This window comes from Lampris incognitus, chromosome 17 (genome assembly GCF_029633865.1).
Source record: "Lampris incognitus isolate fLamInc1 chromosome 17, fLamInc1.hap2, whole genome shotgun sequence".
Classification (NCBI taxonomy): Eukaryota; Metazoa; Chordata; class Actinopteri; order Lampriformes; family Lampridae; genus Lampris; species Lampris incognitus.
Window position 1 is genome coordinate 11,372,704 of NC_079227.1, and position 16,887 is coordinate 11,389,590.

The 16,887-nt window shown below is 44.4% G+C and overlaps 1 protein-coding gene across 2 annotated transcripts in view; it reads right to left on the reverse strand.

Annotated features, from left to right (window-relative positions):
- The window catches only part of ift140 (intraflagellar transport 140 homolog (Chlamydomonas)), a 62,100-nt gene that overhangs the window by 36,524 nt on the left and 8,689 nt on the right, over positions 1–16,887 (reverse strand). The window contains exons 17-18 of one of the 2 annotated variants that reach the window (XM_056296933.1): positions 14,886–14,921; positions 13,737–13,984 (exon numbers count right to left, since the gene is read on the reverse strand). In XM_056296933.1, the coding sequence (XP_056152908.1) occupies positions 13,737–13,984; positions 14,886–14,921 (284 nt within the window). The remainder of the gene's footprint in view (positions 1–13,736; positions 13,985–14,885; positions 14,922–16,887) is intronic. The other variant, XM_056296934.1, reaches the window with a different exon arrangement.

A 16,887-nucleotide genomic window follows, 5' to 3' on the forward strand; every position in this document is an offset into this window, starting at 1 on the left:
CTCATAATATTTCATGTAGGGGCTCTCACAGAACGCCTGCCTAACACTCGACTTTGAGATGTGACAGCGAATCACAGTTCAAAGACCGTCACCATAGAGATGAGTCCCACAAGACACAGGTTGCTGCTCTGACACAGAGAAGGAAGTGCATCATCCTGTGGGCGGGGAGATGCGGGAATGGGACACAATACCTATCTTAAAAAAAAAACTAAAGAGGAGGTGGCAGTAAAAATAGCTGTGAATGAGGAACTTAGTAAAGCTGTCGTCAAGCCTATTAAACTCCGTGGAATATCCGGCCACTGGGACTAAACCATTTTCCTATTTGTTTGTGTTTTTTAGAGATGTTTGTGTAAGGTTTGTACGTGCGAAAAGGGATGCGAGAATGGAGTGCCCCGGATCACGTACAGTACTCTTAGAAAGATGTCAAGTTTTCTCCTCATCATGCATGCGTTTTCCAGAGCCTCTGCATTCACACACAAACACACATTCTTTTCAGAACCCCCCTCATGCACACACACACACACACACACACACAATACTTTTACTTATGTCCACATCATGATGTATAAACAATTGATAAAACATAAACAGAGATACAGAACAGTGAAGCAGGCTACTATACACAAAAACAGACAAAGGCCTACTAGAAGTACAAATTAGGCCCTGCACTCTCTCTTTCTCACCCACCCACACACACACACACACACACACACACACACACACATATACGCACACACACCCCTTCTGACCCATTTCTTATTATTTGGCAGAAAGGAAAAGCCACTTCTTTTGAACCAAACAGGCAGAGGGCATTTATGTGTGTCGCCTTGTGTTTAGAAAAGAACATCCCCTAAGTGCGCGCACGTACATACACACACACCAGTACAAGTCCTTAGTCACGTCCTGTGTTTGGAAATCCATTTCTTCTGCTCCCATGAGGTTTGACCTGGCTGGATGATCAGTCATCACAGACAGGACCCTGGACCTGGACTCAAAACATCTTTATTCAAGTCCAGTCCCTCTCTCGTTATTTCACTCACACAGGTTTACAAATGGGAAAGGTTTACAAATGTGTTTCTCACAGGTCATGTGGTGCAACAGTTGATGTCTGGCAGAGGGACAGCCCCATTAGGTGAGCTGTAACCTTGAAGTCGGTGCCAGAGTTGCTCATTCGAATTCCTGCAGCAGTTTGGGTAAATCCCTCTCCCCTCCTATGTCTTTAACAATAGCGCTGAAGTGCCCTTCAGAAAGGCAGCTAACCTCCACAGCGTTGGGCTGCATTTGCACTAGCCAGTTCCTCAGTAAGGAATATGGATGTGGAAGCTATTCAGCCATGCAGATATTTTAGAATGGCTAAAAAATGAGACACACAGAAGACACATTAGTCTTTTATCTCTTCCATGCAGACAGACGTCAGAGAAAAAAATGTTTCCTAAAATAGGCAGAACCCTCTTATCCCTGAATGAACGTAGTAACTTGCATGGACCGTCACAGAGCTAAGGTCATGGAGGGTCATGACCTCTCTCTCCCCATGGATCTCAACTGGGCAAGGCAAGGGCAGCCATGGTGGTCTTAATGGGGCTTAATGACGCTTTAGCTATTGCCGTCCCATGGCAAGGCCTTGGAGAGGGTCCTGATAGGAGTCAAGGTCGTAGAAACAATGCCAGCTCTGTGGACTTTCCTGTTCCGTTTGAACTACGGCACTGTCAAAGCCTTTTAATGGGACCCTGGCGTCAGGCACTGGAGGAGGGAGCCACGGCCCGTACCTAACATGGAAGAATGGGCCTGTGGCAGCCATGCCATCCTGCACGTCTCCATTCTCGGCTGGCTGCATTCAGAGGACAGTCGCACAAAGAGCAGTCACATAGGTGCCCAAGACAGTGGAAGTCTGATAATAATGATGCACAAAGGATACCTGTGCACTGGTGCAGCTGATGCAATGGACAAACCAACAGAGAATTACACCTCATGGTCTTACATACGAATACATGACATAGGCTCACAAACAACAAACAGTAAATGCATACAACAGACTACAGAGAAACTAATGCTGACATGATGCAGCCCATGCAACCCAGTGTATCCCTGTCCACTCAACTAACTGTCACCCCAATTAACATAAATATTAATGTAAACACATAAGAATGTATGAGCCATATGAAACCCAAGCCCCCTGCCCTTTGGAACCACATATGTTCCCACTGGCCTGGACTCAAACCTCTCCATAAACCCCTCCATAGCTTTGTGTTCAATACATCAAAATCTCAAAAGCTGTCCGCAGTGGTGTAGTGGTCTAAGCATCGGCTTTGTGTCGATGCAGTTGCCCACTGGGGACTGAGGTTTGCGCCCCGGTCTCGTCAGATCTGACTATGGCCGGATTCGATGAAGCAGCAATAATTGGCAACGCTGTCTTCGGGAGGGCGGCGGAGTCAGCTTGTGTTCGTCACATGAATGCGTCTCTGGGTGTGTTGTAAAAGTAGTGATTTGGCTTGGAGTTGCCTTGTCAGGAAAGTGGCGAGGCGTCTCCTTCGAGACTGCCGGCCGGAGAGACGCAGTTGGCGAACGCATGCAGTACGAGGGTGAGTGTTTGAATTAGAATAGGGAGCGATTGGCCACTAAATTGGGAGGGGGGGATCTCAAAAGCTGACAACAAACTTGCAGAAATAGGTTGCCAAATGGTAACCGGAGGAGATTCGGGTTTCAGAGTCAGAAGATAACATACAGACCAATATGTCTTGATGCATGCTCAATAGTCCAGGTATAGAAATCCCAGTAAAGTTGAATCTGTTCATCTGGACACAAGGTTTAGTGGGAGAAATGTTTCATCACTCACTTAAGTGACTGCGGCCGATTTTGGTCATTATGCAACTGTGCTGTTTAGAAGGTTGGGGCAGTCAGCTGAGACTGACAAAGTCACTTAGATGAGTGATGAAAAGTTTGTCCCATAAAACTTTGTGTCTACAACAATTGTTTTCTGGTGCAAGCCGAACAACTTGGATCCAAAACCCCTGAAGACAGTGGAGATGGTGGTGGACTTCAGGAGAAGCCCAGCGGTATGCTCCCCGCACAGTTACCACTATGGAGTCATTCTATGTGCTGGGTACCACCATCCTTCAGGACTTCAAGTGGGAGCTAAAGATCAGCTCCCTCATCAATAAAGCATAGCAGAAGATGTACTTTCTGCTGCAGCTGAAGAAATTCAACCTGCCAGACAATGATGGTGAATTTCTACACTTCCATTATTGAGTCCTTTCTAACCTCCTCCATCACCGTCTGGTACGGTGCTGCCACCGCCAAGGACCAGGGCAGGCTGCAGCGCATTATTTGCTTGGCGGAGAAGGTGATTGATTGGCTGCCGACTCCCATTGCTCCAGGACTTCCATGCCTCCAGGACCTTGAAGCAGGCAGGGAAGATCGTTGCCAACCCCTCCCACCCTGGACAACACCTTTGTGAGACTCTGCCCTCTGGCAAGAGGCTGAGATCTATTAGGACCAGAACCTCATCCCACAAGGACAGTTTCTTTCCTGTTGCAGTCAGACTAATCAACAGGTTCCCTGCCCCCTCTAGACTAATCAACTGACCCCCTGTCCCCCACTGACAGTCTGTTTTTTTTCTAGATCCGTTTTATGCACATTATACACACACACTCACACACACACACACACACACACACACAAGCCAAAATATTGTGACCACCTACCTAATATACAGTTGAGCCTCTGTGTGCCGCCAAAACAGCGCCGACCAGGCCCGCGGGAACATATTTTGAGTTGGGGGTGCTGTACTTGGAGGGGAGGGGTATCAACATGTAATAAATATCATGAGAGCACCACTTACGATTGGCTCTGACAAAAGGGCCAGTTCCACCCAAAGTTAACCACCACACACACCACACCATAACCATCACAACTGTAAAAAGATTCAAGTCATTATAAATAGACTAACCAAGAGAACAATTAGCCTCGGACTGGTATACTGATCCAGAACCACCGGAAAATAATAGACCGCTATAGCTATTCAACCAAGTTCAATTTCATTCCGACTCAAACAGTGAAAAATAAAAATGCGGCCTAAATTTTATAGCACAGAAAACAAATGAAATGCATACTATGCGATGGTTGGACGTATATACACACTGAAAAATATAAATGCAACACTTTTGTTTTAGCTTCAATTTTTCATGAGCTGAAATCAAAGAGCTAAGACTTTTTCTATGTACACAAAAGGCCTATTTCTCTCAAATTTTGTTCACAAATTTGTTTAAATCTGTGTTAGTGAGCACTTCTCCTTTACCGAGATAATCCATCCACCTGACAGATGTGGCATACCAAGATGCTGATTAGACAGCATGATTAATGCTCAGGTGTGTCTTAGGCTGGTCACAATAAAAGGCCACTCTAAAATGTGCAGTTTTATCTTGAAAAGAGACATTTATTAGGCACTGAACTATGGCTTTCACAGATATACGGGGCGGGGGGGTCAGAAAACCAGTCAGTATCTGGTGTGACCACCATTTGCCTCATGCAGTGCAACACATCTCCTTCGCATAGAGTTGTTCAGGATGTAGATTGTGGCCTGTGGAATGTTGGTCCACTCCTTTGCAATGGCTGTGCGAACTTGCTGGATATTCGCAGGAATTGGAACACGCTGTCGTATACACCAATCCAGAGCATCCCAAATATGCTCAATGGGTGACATGTCTGGTGAGTATGCAGGCCGTGCAAGAACTGGGATTTTTTCAGCTTCCAGGAATTGTGTACAGATCCTTGCAACATGGGGCCGTGCATCATCATACTGCAACATGAGGTGATAGATGAATGGCACAACAATGGGTCTCTGGATCTCGTCACAGCATCTCCGTGCAGTCAAAATGCCATCAATAAAATACACCTGTGTTCATTGTCCGTAGCATATGCCTGCCCATACCATAACCCCACCACCACCATGGGCCACTCTATTCACAACATTGACTTAGATGGTGAATGGACTGTGTTGTTGACTTTATGTTTTTGGTGGTGTCGTTTTCTTTTGGATATGCGTTTTTTGTCTTGTTGCACTGCTGTGGGCTGGGAGAAACGAAATGTCTTCTCTTTTGTGTATGGAAGTACGACTGAGATGACATTGTTTTCTGACATCAGCAAACCACTCACCCACATGACGCCATACACGCTGTCTGCCATCTGCCCAGTTCAGCGAAAACCCGGATACATCCGCTTGGTCTAGTCAGAAAGGCACGAACTGATGAAGCCTCTTGGATGAGAGGTGAAACGTCTTCACGGATATATAACCAAGCCCAGTTGCACTTGATTCAACTCCTTTGGATAACTATGACCTGGATGAATGAGAACATTCACAGACATCCGTGAAGAGAACACTTCCCCAAAGTGCCAGACGTCATCGAAGATGAGCATTTGCCCACTCAAGTCTGTTACTACAATGAACTGTAGTCAGGTCAAGACCCGGGGAGGACGACGAGCATGCAGATGAGCTTCCCTAAGACAGTTTCTGACAGTTTGTGCAGAAATTCTTTGGTTATGCAAACCAATTGTTGTGTCAGCTGTCCAGGTGGCTGGTCTCAGACGATCTTGCAGGTGAAGATGTCGAACATGGAGGTCCTGGGCTGGCATGGTTATACATGGTCTGCGGTTGTGAGGCCGGTTGGATGTACTGCCAAATTCTCGGAGACGGCTTATGGTAGAGAAATTAACATTCAATTCAATTCCTACAGTCAGCATGCCAATTGCACACTCCCTCAAAACTTGTGACATCTGTGGAATTGTGCTGTGTGATAAAACTGTGATAAAACTAGAGTGGCCTTTTATTGTGACCAGCCTAAGACACACCTGAGCATTAATCATGCTGTCTAATCAGCATCTTGGTATGCCACACCTGTCAGGTGGATGGATTATCTCGGCAAAGGAGAATTGCTCACTAACGCAGATTGAAACAAATTTGTGAACAAAATTTGAGAGAAATAGGCCTTTTGTGTACATAGAAAAAGTCTTAGCTCGTTGATTTCAGCTCATAAAAAATTAGAGCAAAAACAAGTGTTGTGTTTATATTTTTGTTCAGTATGTGTGTGTGTGTGTACATATATATACACTACCGTTCAAAAGTTTGGGATCACATCGAAATGTCCATATTTTTGAAGGAAAAGCACTGTACTTTTCAATGAAGATAACTTTAAACTAGTCTTAACTTTAAAGAAATACACTCTATACATTGCTAATGTGGTAAATGACTATTCTAGCTGCAAATGTCTGGTTTTTGGTGCAATATCTACATAGGTGTATAGAGGCCCATTTCAAGCAACTATCACTCCAGTGTTCTAATGGTACAATGTGTTTGCTCATTGGCTCAGAAGGCTAATTGATGATTAGAAAACCCTTGTGCAATCATGTTCACACATCTGAAAACAGTTTAGCTCGTTACAGAAGCTACAAAACTGACCTTCCTTTGAGCAGATTGAGTTTCTGGAGCATCACATTTGTGGGGTCAATTAAACGCTCAAAATGGCCAGAAAAAGAGAACTTTCATCTGAAACTCGACAGTCTATTCTTGTTCTTAGAAATGAAGGCTATTCCATGCGAGAAATTGCTAAGAAATTGAAGATTTCCTACACCGGTGTGTACTACTCCCTTCAGAGGACAGCACAAACAGGCTCTAACCAGAGTAGAAAAAGAAGTGGGAGGCCGCGTTGCACAACTGAGCAAGAAGATAAGTACATTAGAGTCTCTAGTTTGAGAAACAGACGCCTCACAGGTCCCCAACTGGCATCTTCATTAAATAGTACCCGCAAAACACCAGTGTCAACATCTACAGTGAAGAGGCGGCTGCGGGATTCTGGGCTTCAGGGCAGAGTGGCAAAGAAAAAGCCATATCTGAGACTGACCAATAAAAGAAAAAGATTAAGATGGGCAAAAGAACACAGACATTGGACAGAGGAAGACTGGAAAAAAGTGTTGTGGACGGATGAATCCAAGTTTGAGGTGTTTGGATCACAAAGAAGAACGTTTGTGAGACGCAGAACAAATGAAAAGATGCTGGAAGAATGCCTGACGCCATCTGTTAAGCATGGTGGAGGTAATGTGATGGTCTGGGGTTGCTTTGGTGCTGGTAAGGTGGGAGATTTGTACAGGGTAAAAGGGATTCTGAATAAGGAAGGCTATCACTCCATTTTGCAACGCCATGCCATACCCAGTGGACAGCGCTTGATTGGAGCCAATTTCATCCTACAACAGGACAATGACCCTAAACACACCTCCAAATTGTGCAAGAACTATTTAGAGCAGAAGCAGGCAGCTGGTATTCTATCGGTAATGGAGTGGCCAGCGCAGTCACCAGATCTGAACCCCATTGAGCTGTTGTGGGAGCAGCTTGACCGTATGGTACGCAAGAAGTGCCAATCCAACCAATCCAACTTGTGGGAGCTGCTTCTGGAAGCGTGGGGTGCAATTTCTCCAGATTACCTCAACAAATTAACAGCTAGAATGCCAAAGGTCTGCAATGCTGTAATTGCTGCAAATGGAGGATTCTTTGACGAAAGCAAAGTTTGATGTAAAAAAAATCTTATTTCAAATACAAATCATTATTTCTAACCTTGTCAATGTCTTGACTCTATTTTCTATTCATTTCACAACATATGGTGGTGAATAAGTGTGACTTTTCATGGAAAACACAAAATTGTTTGGGTGATCCCAAACTTTTGAACGGTAGTGTATATATATATATATATATAAAATGGCTGTTGGGTTTCAAGCTGTTAGGCCTACAGCTAAGATACCACCCAGACCTTGATATGTGCCCTTGTTTGGAGATGATCAACGTAATTCGGTTCATCTGTGAGTGGTCATAATATTTTGGCTCATCAGTGTATATCCTTGGCCAGTTCCATCCCTTAACCTTGCTAGAAACACACCATGTGTTTAGCAGCACAGAACCAATGGCCTCCCAAAGCCTTTCTGCACTGCAAGGCAAATAAAATTAAGTGCAGGCCAGAGAACAAGTCAATTTAATTTGTATAGCCCAACATTTGTTAGCTTTGTTTTTGCCTTCAAATTACATAAACGCATAGTTATTTATCTAACGCAGTGTGTGTGTGTGTGTGTGTGTGTGCTCCTCTGTTGTTACTTAAAAGCTTTGAGTCTGGAAATGGAGTGTCTCACAGCGGGCATCCCATTCAGGCTAACGCTGTTTGTTTAGGTAATAACTAGCTTTAGCCATAATTTGTGTGTGTCTCTCAAGACTGAGGTGTTGTGCCAATGGAGGTCCAGCCCCCCACCCAGTATGCCTGTCTTCACTATAGAACACTGACCACTCTCAGTTGCTCCATCTTTCAAATACTTGGGCAGCATCCTTTGTGAGGGCTGCAACACTGATCATGAAACGCATAATAGAATCAAACAAGCCTATATAGCCTTCAGCAAACTCTGAACTAAGGTCTTCCAAAACAAACACCTCCACACCAAAACCGCCATTTACAAAGCCGTCTGCATCACAACTCTCCTATACAGCTGTGAAGCCTAGTTCACATACAGCCACCACCTAAGATTGCTGGAGCAGTTCCACATACAGGTATATCTCAAAAAAAATTAGAATATTATGGAAAAGTTCATTGTTTTCCATAATTTAATTCAAAAAGTGAAACTTTCATGTATTCTAGATTCATTACACATAAAGTGAAATATGTCAAGCCTTTTTTGTTTTAATCTTGATGATTATGGCTTACAGCTCATGAAAATCAAATATCCAGTATCTCAAAATATTAGAATATTACATAAGACCAATCAAAAAAAGGATTTATAATACAAAAATGTCGACCCTCTGAAAAGTATGTTCATTTATGCACTCACTATTTGGTTGGGGCTCCTTTTGCACGAATTACTGCATCAATGCAGTGTGGCATGGAGGCAATCAGCCTGTGGCACTGCTGAGGTGTTATGGAAGCCCAGGTTGCTTTGATAGCGGCCTTCAGCTCGTCTGCATTGTTGGGTCTGGTGTCTCTCATCTTCCTCTTGACAATACCCAATAACCCACAGGAGGTCATTGCTGAAAGGGCTGGCAGTTCGCAGAGTGCTGTATCAAAGCATATCCATGGAAAGTTGACTGGAAGGGAAAAGTGTGGTAGGAAAAGGTGCACAAGCAACAGGGATGATGGCAGCCTTGACAGGATTGTCAAGCAAGGCCAATTCAAGAACTTGGGGGAGCGTCACAAGGAGTGGACCGAGGCTGGAGTCAGTGCATCAAGAGCCACCGTGCACAGACGTGCCCAGGAACTGGGCTACAAGTGTCGCATTCCTAGTGTCAAGCCACTCCTGAACCAGAGACAACGTCAGAAGTGTCTTACCTGGGCTAAGGAGGAAAAGAACTGGACCGTTGGTCAGTGGTCCAAAGTCCTCTTTTCAGATGAAAGTATGTTGCATTTCATTTGGAAATCAAGGTCCCAGAGTCTGGAGGAAGAGTGGAAAGGGACAGAATCCAAGTTGCTTGAAGTCCAGTGTGAAGTTTCCACAGTCGGTGATGATTTGGGGTGCCATGTCATCTGCTGGTGTTGGTCCATTGTGTTTCATCAAGCTCAGAGTCAACGCAGCCATCTACCAGGAGATTTTAGAGCACTTCATGCTTCTGTCTGCTGACAAGCTTTATGGAGATGCTGATTTCATTTTCCAGCAGGACTTGGCACCTGCCCACAGTGCCAAAACTACCATGGTATTACTGTGCTTGATTGGCCAGCCAATTCTCCTGACCTGAACCACTGTCAAGAGGAAGATGAGAGACACCAGACCCAACAATGCAGACGAGCTGAAGGCCGCTATCAAAGTAACCTGGGCTTCCATAACACCTCAGCAGTGCCACAGGCTGATTGCCTCCATGCCACGCTGCATTGATGCAGTAATTCATGCAAAAGGAGCCCCGATCAAGAATTGAGTGCATAAATGAACATACTTTTCAGAAGGTCGACATTTCTGTATTATAAATCCTTTTTCTGATTGGTCTTATGTAATATTCTAATATTTTGAGATACTGGATTTTTTATTTTCATGAGCTGTAAGCCGTAATCATCAAGATGAAAGCAAAAAAGGCTTAACATATTTCACTTTATGTGTAATGAATCTAGAGTATATGAAAGTTTAACTTTTTGAATTAAATTGTGGAAAATAATGAACTTTTCCACAATATTCTAATTTTTTGAGATGCACCTATAAGGTGTCTGCAGTGAATCATGGGGATCACATGGCGTGACCATGTTCGTCATGCTGAGATTCTTGCTAGAACAAACTGCAAGAGCATAGAAGCCATGGTCACTGAACACCAACTGCGCTGGCTTGGGCATTGTCATCAGGATGCCTCAAGAACACCTGCTACATCAAGTCCTGTATGGACAGCTTCATCTGGGTCACTGGTTCACAGGTGGTCAGAAGAAGTGATACAAAGACCAGCTAAAAACATTGCTGAAGAAGTGTTGCATCAACCCCTTGAGACTGGAGCAAGCTGCCATCCACCATTCCAACTGGCGGGAGATCTGCCACAGAGGTATAGAACAGCTGGAAATTGAGAAGAATGTGAAAAAATAACAGAAAAGACAAAGCAGACACACAACCATGCCTGCCCCCACTAACTCAGACTTCATATGCCCAATGTGCAATACAACTTGTGGATCGAGAATTGGACTCAACAGTCATCAAAGAACACACCGTTAACGAGGAGGGATGTCATCATCGGACTCGATGGATTATGTGTGTGTGTGTGTGTGTCTTGTAAAGCAGGTGCGACTCCATGTCACTTTAAATACAAGGATATGTTTCTCTCTCTTTGAGCTTGAAAACATCTCATCAACCCACAGATTTCTCTTTCACCATCTTTTCCTGCAAAATGTCTCTTTTCTCCTTGCTCCCAGTTTTCTTGTGCTCTCTGAACATTGTAGTCTGAAAGTCTTAGGTTGTTAAAAGGTGCTTTGAACACACCGCCTTCTAATGCACACTGCTTTCTAATGCACATTGCCTTCTAATGCACAAGTCAGCAGCACTGTCTTTGCTGATAGGCCTTGTTGCTCTTATGCTTGTATGAGATATGCTGTCTCACACACACACACACACACACACACACACACACACACACACACACACACACACACACACACACACACACACACACACACACACACACACACATCTACACCACCTTCCAAATGCATACCTCGGCTCGGCTCAGTTAAACGTATGAACAGGGCAAAACGACTGCCAGAAAGGTGAGATAGAGGGTGGTGGGTGGGTGGGGACAGATCTAAGCTGTGGTTGCCAAGTACAAGTCCAGCTCCATGAACGCACACAAATACACACAGGCACAGACCACAGCAGGCCAGAGGTTTTATCAGTAATATCAGTGACTTCAGACTAGCTAATCATACCTTATCTCTCACTCGCTCATACACAAATGCACATATTGCACCAGAAAGAAAAGCAAGAAGGAGAGATAGAAGAGGATGATTTAGTCTTGTGAATGTTGGATGAAGTTCTTTAAGTCGCTCTGCTTTGCTGAAACCTGTGTGTATCTCATGATCACAGATGCTCAATCAGATTGAGATCTGGAGAATATGGAGACCAGGGTAGCACCTTGAACACTTCATGTTCCTGAAACCACTCCTGGACAATATGTGCAGTGTGACAGGGCACATTATCCTGGTGAAAGAGGCTACTGTCATCAGGGAATACCATATCCATGAAGGGGTGTACCTGATCTGCAATGATGGTAAGCTGAAACGTCATGAGAGGTCAATATAGGGTGGGTCAGTGCAATATAAATTGAAGGTTCTTAAAATTTTATTCTGCAGTATGCAGGTAGTTAACAGGCAACTCAGGTAATTCTCCCACCCCCCCTTTTTTCTCCCCAATTGTATCCGACCAATTACCCCACTCTTTTGAACCATCCCGGTCACTGTCCCACCCCCTCTGTCAAGCTTGGGAGGGCTGCAGACTACCACATGACTCCTCCGATACATGTGGAGTCGCCAGCTGCTTCTTTTCACCTGACAGTGAGGAGTTTCACCAGGGGGACGTAGCGCGTGGGAGGATCACACTATTCCCCCCAGCCCCCCGAACAGGCACCCCGACCGACCAAAGGAGGCGCTAGTGCAGCGACCAGGACACATACCCACATTCGGCTTCCCACCTGCAGACACGGCCAATTGTGTCTGTAGGGAAACCCAACCAAGCCGGATGTTACATAGGGATTCTGCTCTCAGGTCCACCAGCCACCGGGCATTGGTGTTGTGTGATGCCTCCTTTTCCCATATATCCTTCCAGTATTGCTTGGTTTCTGCTCTGGGTGGGTGTGATGTTGTTCCCTTGTTACTCTGCAACTGAGAGTACACTTTGGATGGTTCTCTGAGGGACAGGCCATTTACTCTTTTGGCTTCTGCTTCTCTAGTGTATCTCTTCGGCCTGACAGCCAGAGCTGCGAGCCTTTGTTTGGCAGTTTCCAGGGCCTCACTTATGGACATCTTACTGTACTTATTCAACCAGGGCCTGTCTTTCATCACACCTTTCTGGATCTCCATGCTGCTTTGATCTTGGCTTCCAGCCTTTTCTTCCATGTAGGGTACTGTTGGTGACCTGTGTTCTTGATCCTGTACCCAAGCATCTCCAGGATTACGGTTGCAGTAGCATATACAAGCTCATTGGTCTCTGTTATGGTGGCAGTTCAGATGTTGCATAGGGCTGTGTTCATATCCGTAAGCAGGCTTTGTGACGGTACTTTGTCACTGAGTCGTGGAAGCCATGCCCAGGGGTTGACTGTCTTTAGTCTGGCCATGATTCTAATCTGAACCTCAGTAGCTTCCTCTGTCATGGCTGGTAGGATTTTTTCAGCTGGTTGGGGTCTGTCCTCATGTATCTCCTGCCTACTGGGTGGTCATTGATGATGCTGAACTGTATAGTCTTCCTGTTGGAGCCTCTCCATCTCAAGTCATGACAGTAGCTTCCTTCTATTGCTGTTCCAGCATTGAGCCACTAGCTGCTTCTGAGTCAGTGTAGAAGTAGGTCTCCTACTGGTACACAGCTCCAACATTCGCTTCATATAGCCCCTCTCCAGGGGTCTGCTGTTATAGTAGCATTCCATCAGTTCCAGGTTCTCAGCCCTTTTCCATGAATGTCTTGTTCCAGTAGCCCATTTCTCATCAGGTTGCCCTGGTTCCCCAACACCTGATGCGGACCTTGACTCTATTATGACTCTATTCATGTTACTATCATTCATATCCAAGGTAGCTGGCTTTATAGCCTTAGAAATCTAAGCCACAGACTTGCTGGAGACTTGTCCCAACCACGGTTCGAACCCCCGATCTCCGGATTATGGTTGCAGTCACATATATAAGCTCATTGGTCTCTGTTATGGTCGTAGCCGAGATATTGCTAAGGCTGTGTTTACATCCACAATATATATATTTTTTACATATATATATATATATATATATATATATATATATATATATATATATATATATATATATATATATATATGTGTGTGTGTGTGTGTGTGTGTGTGTGTGTGTGTGTGTGTGTGTGTGTGTGTGTCTGTGTGTGTGTGTGTGTGTGTGTGCTTTTGTATGAATATTTTTTTCACATACTTATTTTACTTTATTTTATCTTATTTGATTCCCTATACCAACAACGCCAAGCTAAATTCCTAGTGTGTGTAATGCACATGGCAATAAAAGAATGTCTGATTTTTGATTCTGTACCTCTTGATAAGCTTGATGGACTTGAAGGCCTCATCCATGTTGCCAACCGTCAGGTAGAAGCTGAAGTTGAGCATGGCATCCCAAGTCACCTTCTCGCAGTCCTCCAGACCCACAAAGTCTTTAAGGGCTCGCCTGGACACCATGTGGGGCAGCTGTGCAGCCGGGACCAGGCTGGACACTAGAGCCTGGGACGGGGAGGCTGAAGCAGGGGCAGAGACCTCTCCAGGTTCTGGATCTCTCTCACCAGGCTGGAGGGAGTTCAGTGAAGGAAACTTGGTGTTGAGGCAGATCACAATATAATTTAAACCAATAAATAAAGATTAAGCCTTGTACAGTTTTAAAGCTATGATCCTGAAGATTGTTGCTTTGTTTGACTTACTGACACCTATGATGATACTTATCATTTCAGTGGTATTTAACAACTCTAAATCCCAGGGATCCATTCCAAATGAAAGAGAATCACCAGTGCTGTTGAGTCAGCACCTTGCCCACAGCTAAACAAAAAGACAGGGTTGAACCTGAGTTTTACTTAATGATGTACTAGCTTTTGGTAAAGGTCTTCTTCAAGATTCTTTGGTTTACCATTTCTGCACATTTCTGTTAGCCAAGACTCTGCTTGATTTCAAACTCGCAACTACCTGCCTTCTTCTTCTGCATTTGGCTGTGTTGGTGAAGACATAAAATGATACGCACCATATCCTTTTCCCTGGGAAAATCCTCTCCGACAGTAACCGTTACAATGAGCAACCACAAAATTGTTTATGATTCAGACATGAGCGGATTAGCTGTTGTCTGAAACACAACAACTATAGAAACAGCGATAGGACATCTGTTTGCATGCAAATCTTCAGGAGTGTAGCTTTAATGTGCTATTCTGGATTAAACTGGGGGTGACAACAAGGAAGCATCACTGTGGAACAGAAATCAAAACCTCATAAAAAAACAAAAGTGTGTCGCCATTAAAACAGGGGGCACAGGAAACAGACAAGGTTTATGACCTAGACACCGGATGGACTTGTGCTTTTGATCGTAATGAAACAAACAGCAGTTCCATTTATAGTCAAACAACAGCACAAGGTATGTGTTACATCACACAGTCTCTGGGGGCTGGAGCTGAGGAATGACTGACTGGAGGATGAAGGAACTTACTTCCGGCAGAAAGACATCACCTCTCCGGAACAACATCTGGGTGTGTGTTAATGGAAACCAAAAAACACACAGATGGACATGCATGTGAAATGTTACATATATTTGACAAAGGACTACAGGTAAAAGTGGAAACGGGGCATTTTCTGTCTTTTTTGTTATTGTTTTGTGTCTAATTTACCCAACTGCCACTTTGTTCTCATTGCACTATTATTAATGCCTTGTTATAAGTGCAGGGATTAAAGTAGAAACAAATTTCATGAGTAAAATTGTCTGTCAACCTGACTCATTTTTGTCCCAAACTGTCAGGTAAATTTGAATATCAATGCAGGAGATCTTTTCATTGGTGTTTTTCTTTCACGGTGATTTTTTTGTTAATCTGAAATAAAAGCCACTTGACTTTTTGTTACCAACTGGGTTTGGCTTGTGCTGCCCAAAGGACATGTAAGATGTATATCATTTTACGGCAGACTGACAAATCATAGTACACAAACCGTACATGTGGGAGGACAAGTAGGGCAAGTTTAAACGTGAGAAAATTTCTCGTCAGATGGTAATCATTACTTCATATTAAAATTTTCCCAGATTATGTGCAGGTCTTTATACAAATATAAATCATTTTTGAATAATTGTGATTAAAACAAAAAGTGTGTCAGAGTTGTTTCAAACATGTTATATAGTCTAATGTTATGACTGCGTATTGACAGTATATGTCAAGTATCTCTTGGCCATTAACATCCATTCACCAGCAACTTGCTACTTAACTTTAAGTGGTGAATGACCACCTTGTTTTATTCTTATATAGTCATCCATCCATTATCTGAACCACTTATCCTGCTCTCATGGTCGCGGGGATGCTGGAGCCTATCCCAGCAGTCATTGGGTGGCAGGCGGGGAGACACCCTGGACAGGCTGCCAGGCCATCACACAGCCCCCCCCCCCCCCCACCCACACACACACACACACACACACACACACATTCATATCTAAGGGCAATTTAGTACGGCCGATTCACCTGACACACATGTATTTGGACTGTGGGAAGAAACTGGAGCCCCCAGAAGAAAACCACGCAGACACAGGGAGAACATGCAAACTCCACACAGAGGACGACCCGGAATGACCCCCAAGGTTGGACTACCCCGAGGCTCGAACCCAGTACCATCTTGCTGTGAGGTGACTGCGCTAACCACTGCACCACCATGCCGCTCATACTATAGTCATAAATCATTTGATTTAAATCAGCATTATCTCTTGACAGAGTTGCCATATGTTATATGCATTGTGGCCTCAACTATAACTGCCCCCCCCCCCCCCAAAATGTGAGAGGTCCCTGTCAACAAAAAAGTAATAGGGTCAAAAGATAATAAACAGCTGTGTTGGTAGTGTTATGGCTTTGCCAAGCAGAGTGACAATCCAAAACCACCTGCAAAAAATATGTATTTATAGATTTACATCAATCTCAGAAACGGCTTCTACAAGATCAACATTACAGAAATCTGTCAAGGCAACAGAAAACTTTAATCTATTTACTACTACTACTTTTGGCTGTTCCCGTTAGGGGTCGCCACAGCGGCTCATCCGATTCCATCTCTTCCTGTCTTCTGCATCTTCCTCCGTCACACCAGCCACCTGCATGTCCTCCCTCACCACATCCATAAACCTCCTCGTTGGCCTTCTTCTTTTCCTCTTCCCTGGCAGCTCCATATTCAGCATCCTTCTCCCAGTATACCCAGCATCTCTCCTCCACACATGTCTGAACCATCTCAATCTTACCTCTCTTAATTTGTCTCCAAACCGTCCAACCTGAGCTGTCCCTCTAATATAATCATTCCTAATCCTGTCCTTCTTCGTCACGCCCAATGAAAATCTTAGCATCTTCAACTCTGCCACTTCCAGTTCCGCCTCCTGTCTTTTCGTCAGTGCCACCGTCTCCAAACCATATAACATAGCTGGTCTCACTGCCATGTTGTAAGCCTTCCCTTTAACTCTTGCTGGTAACCTT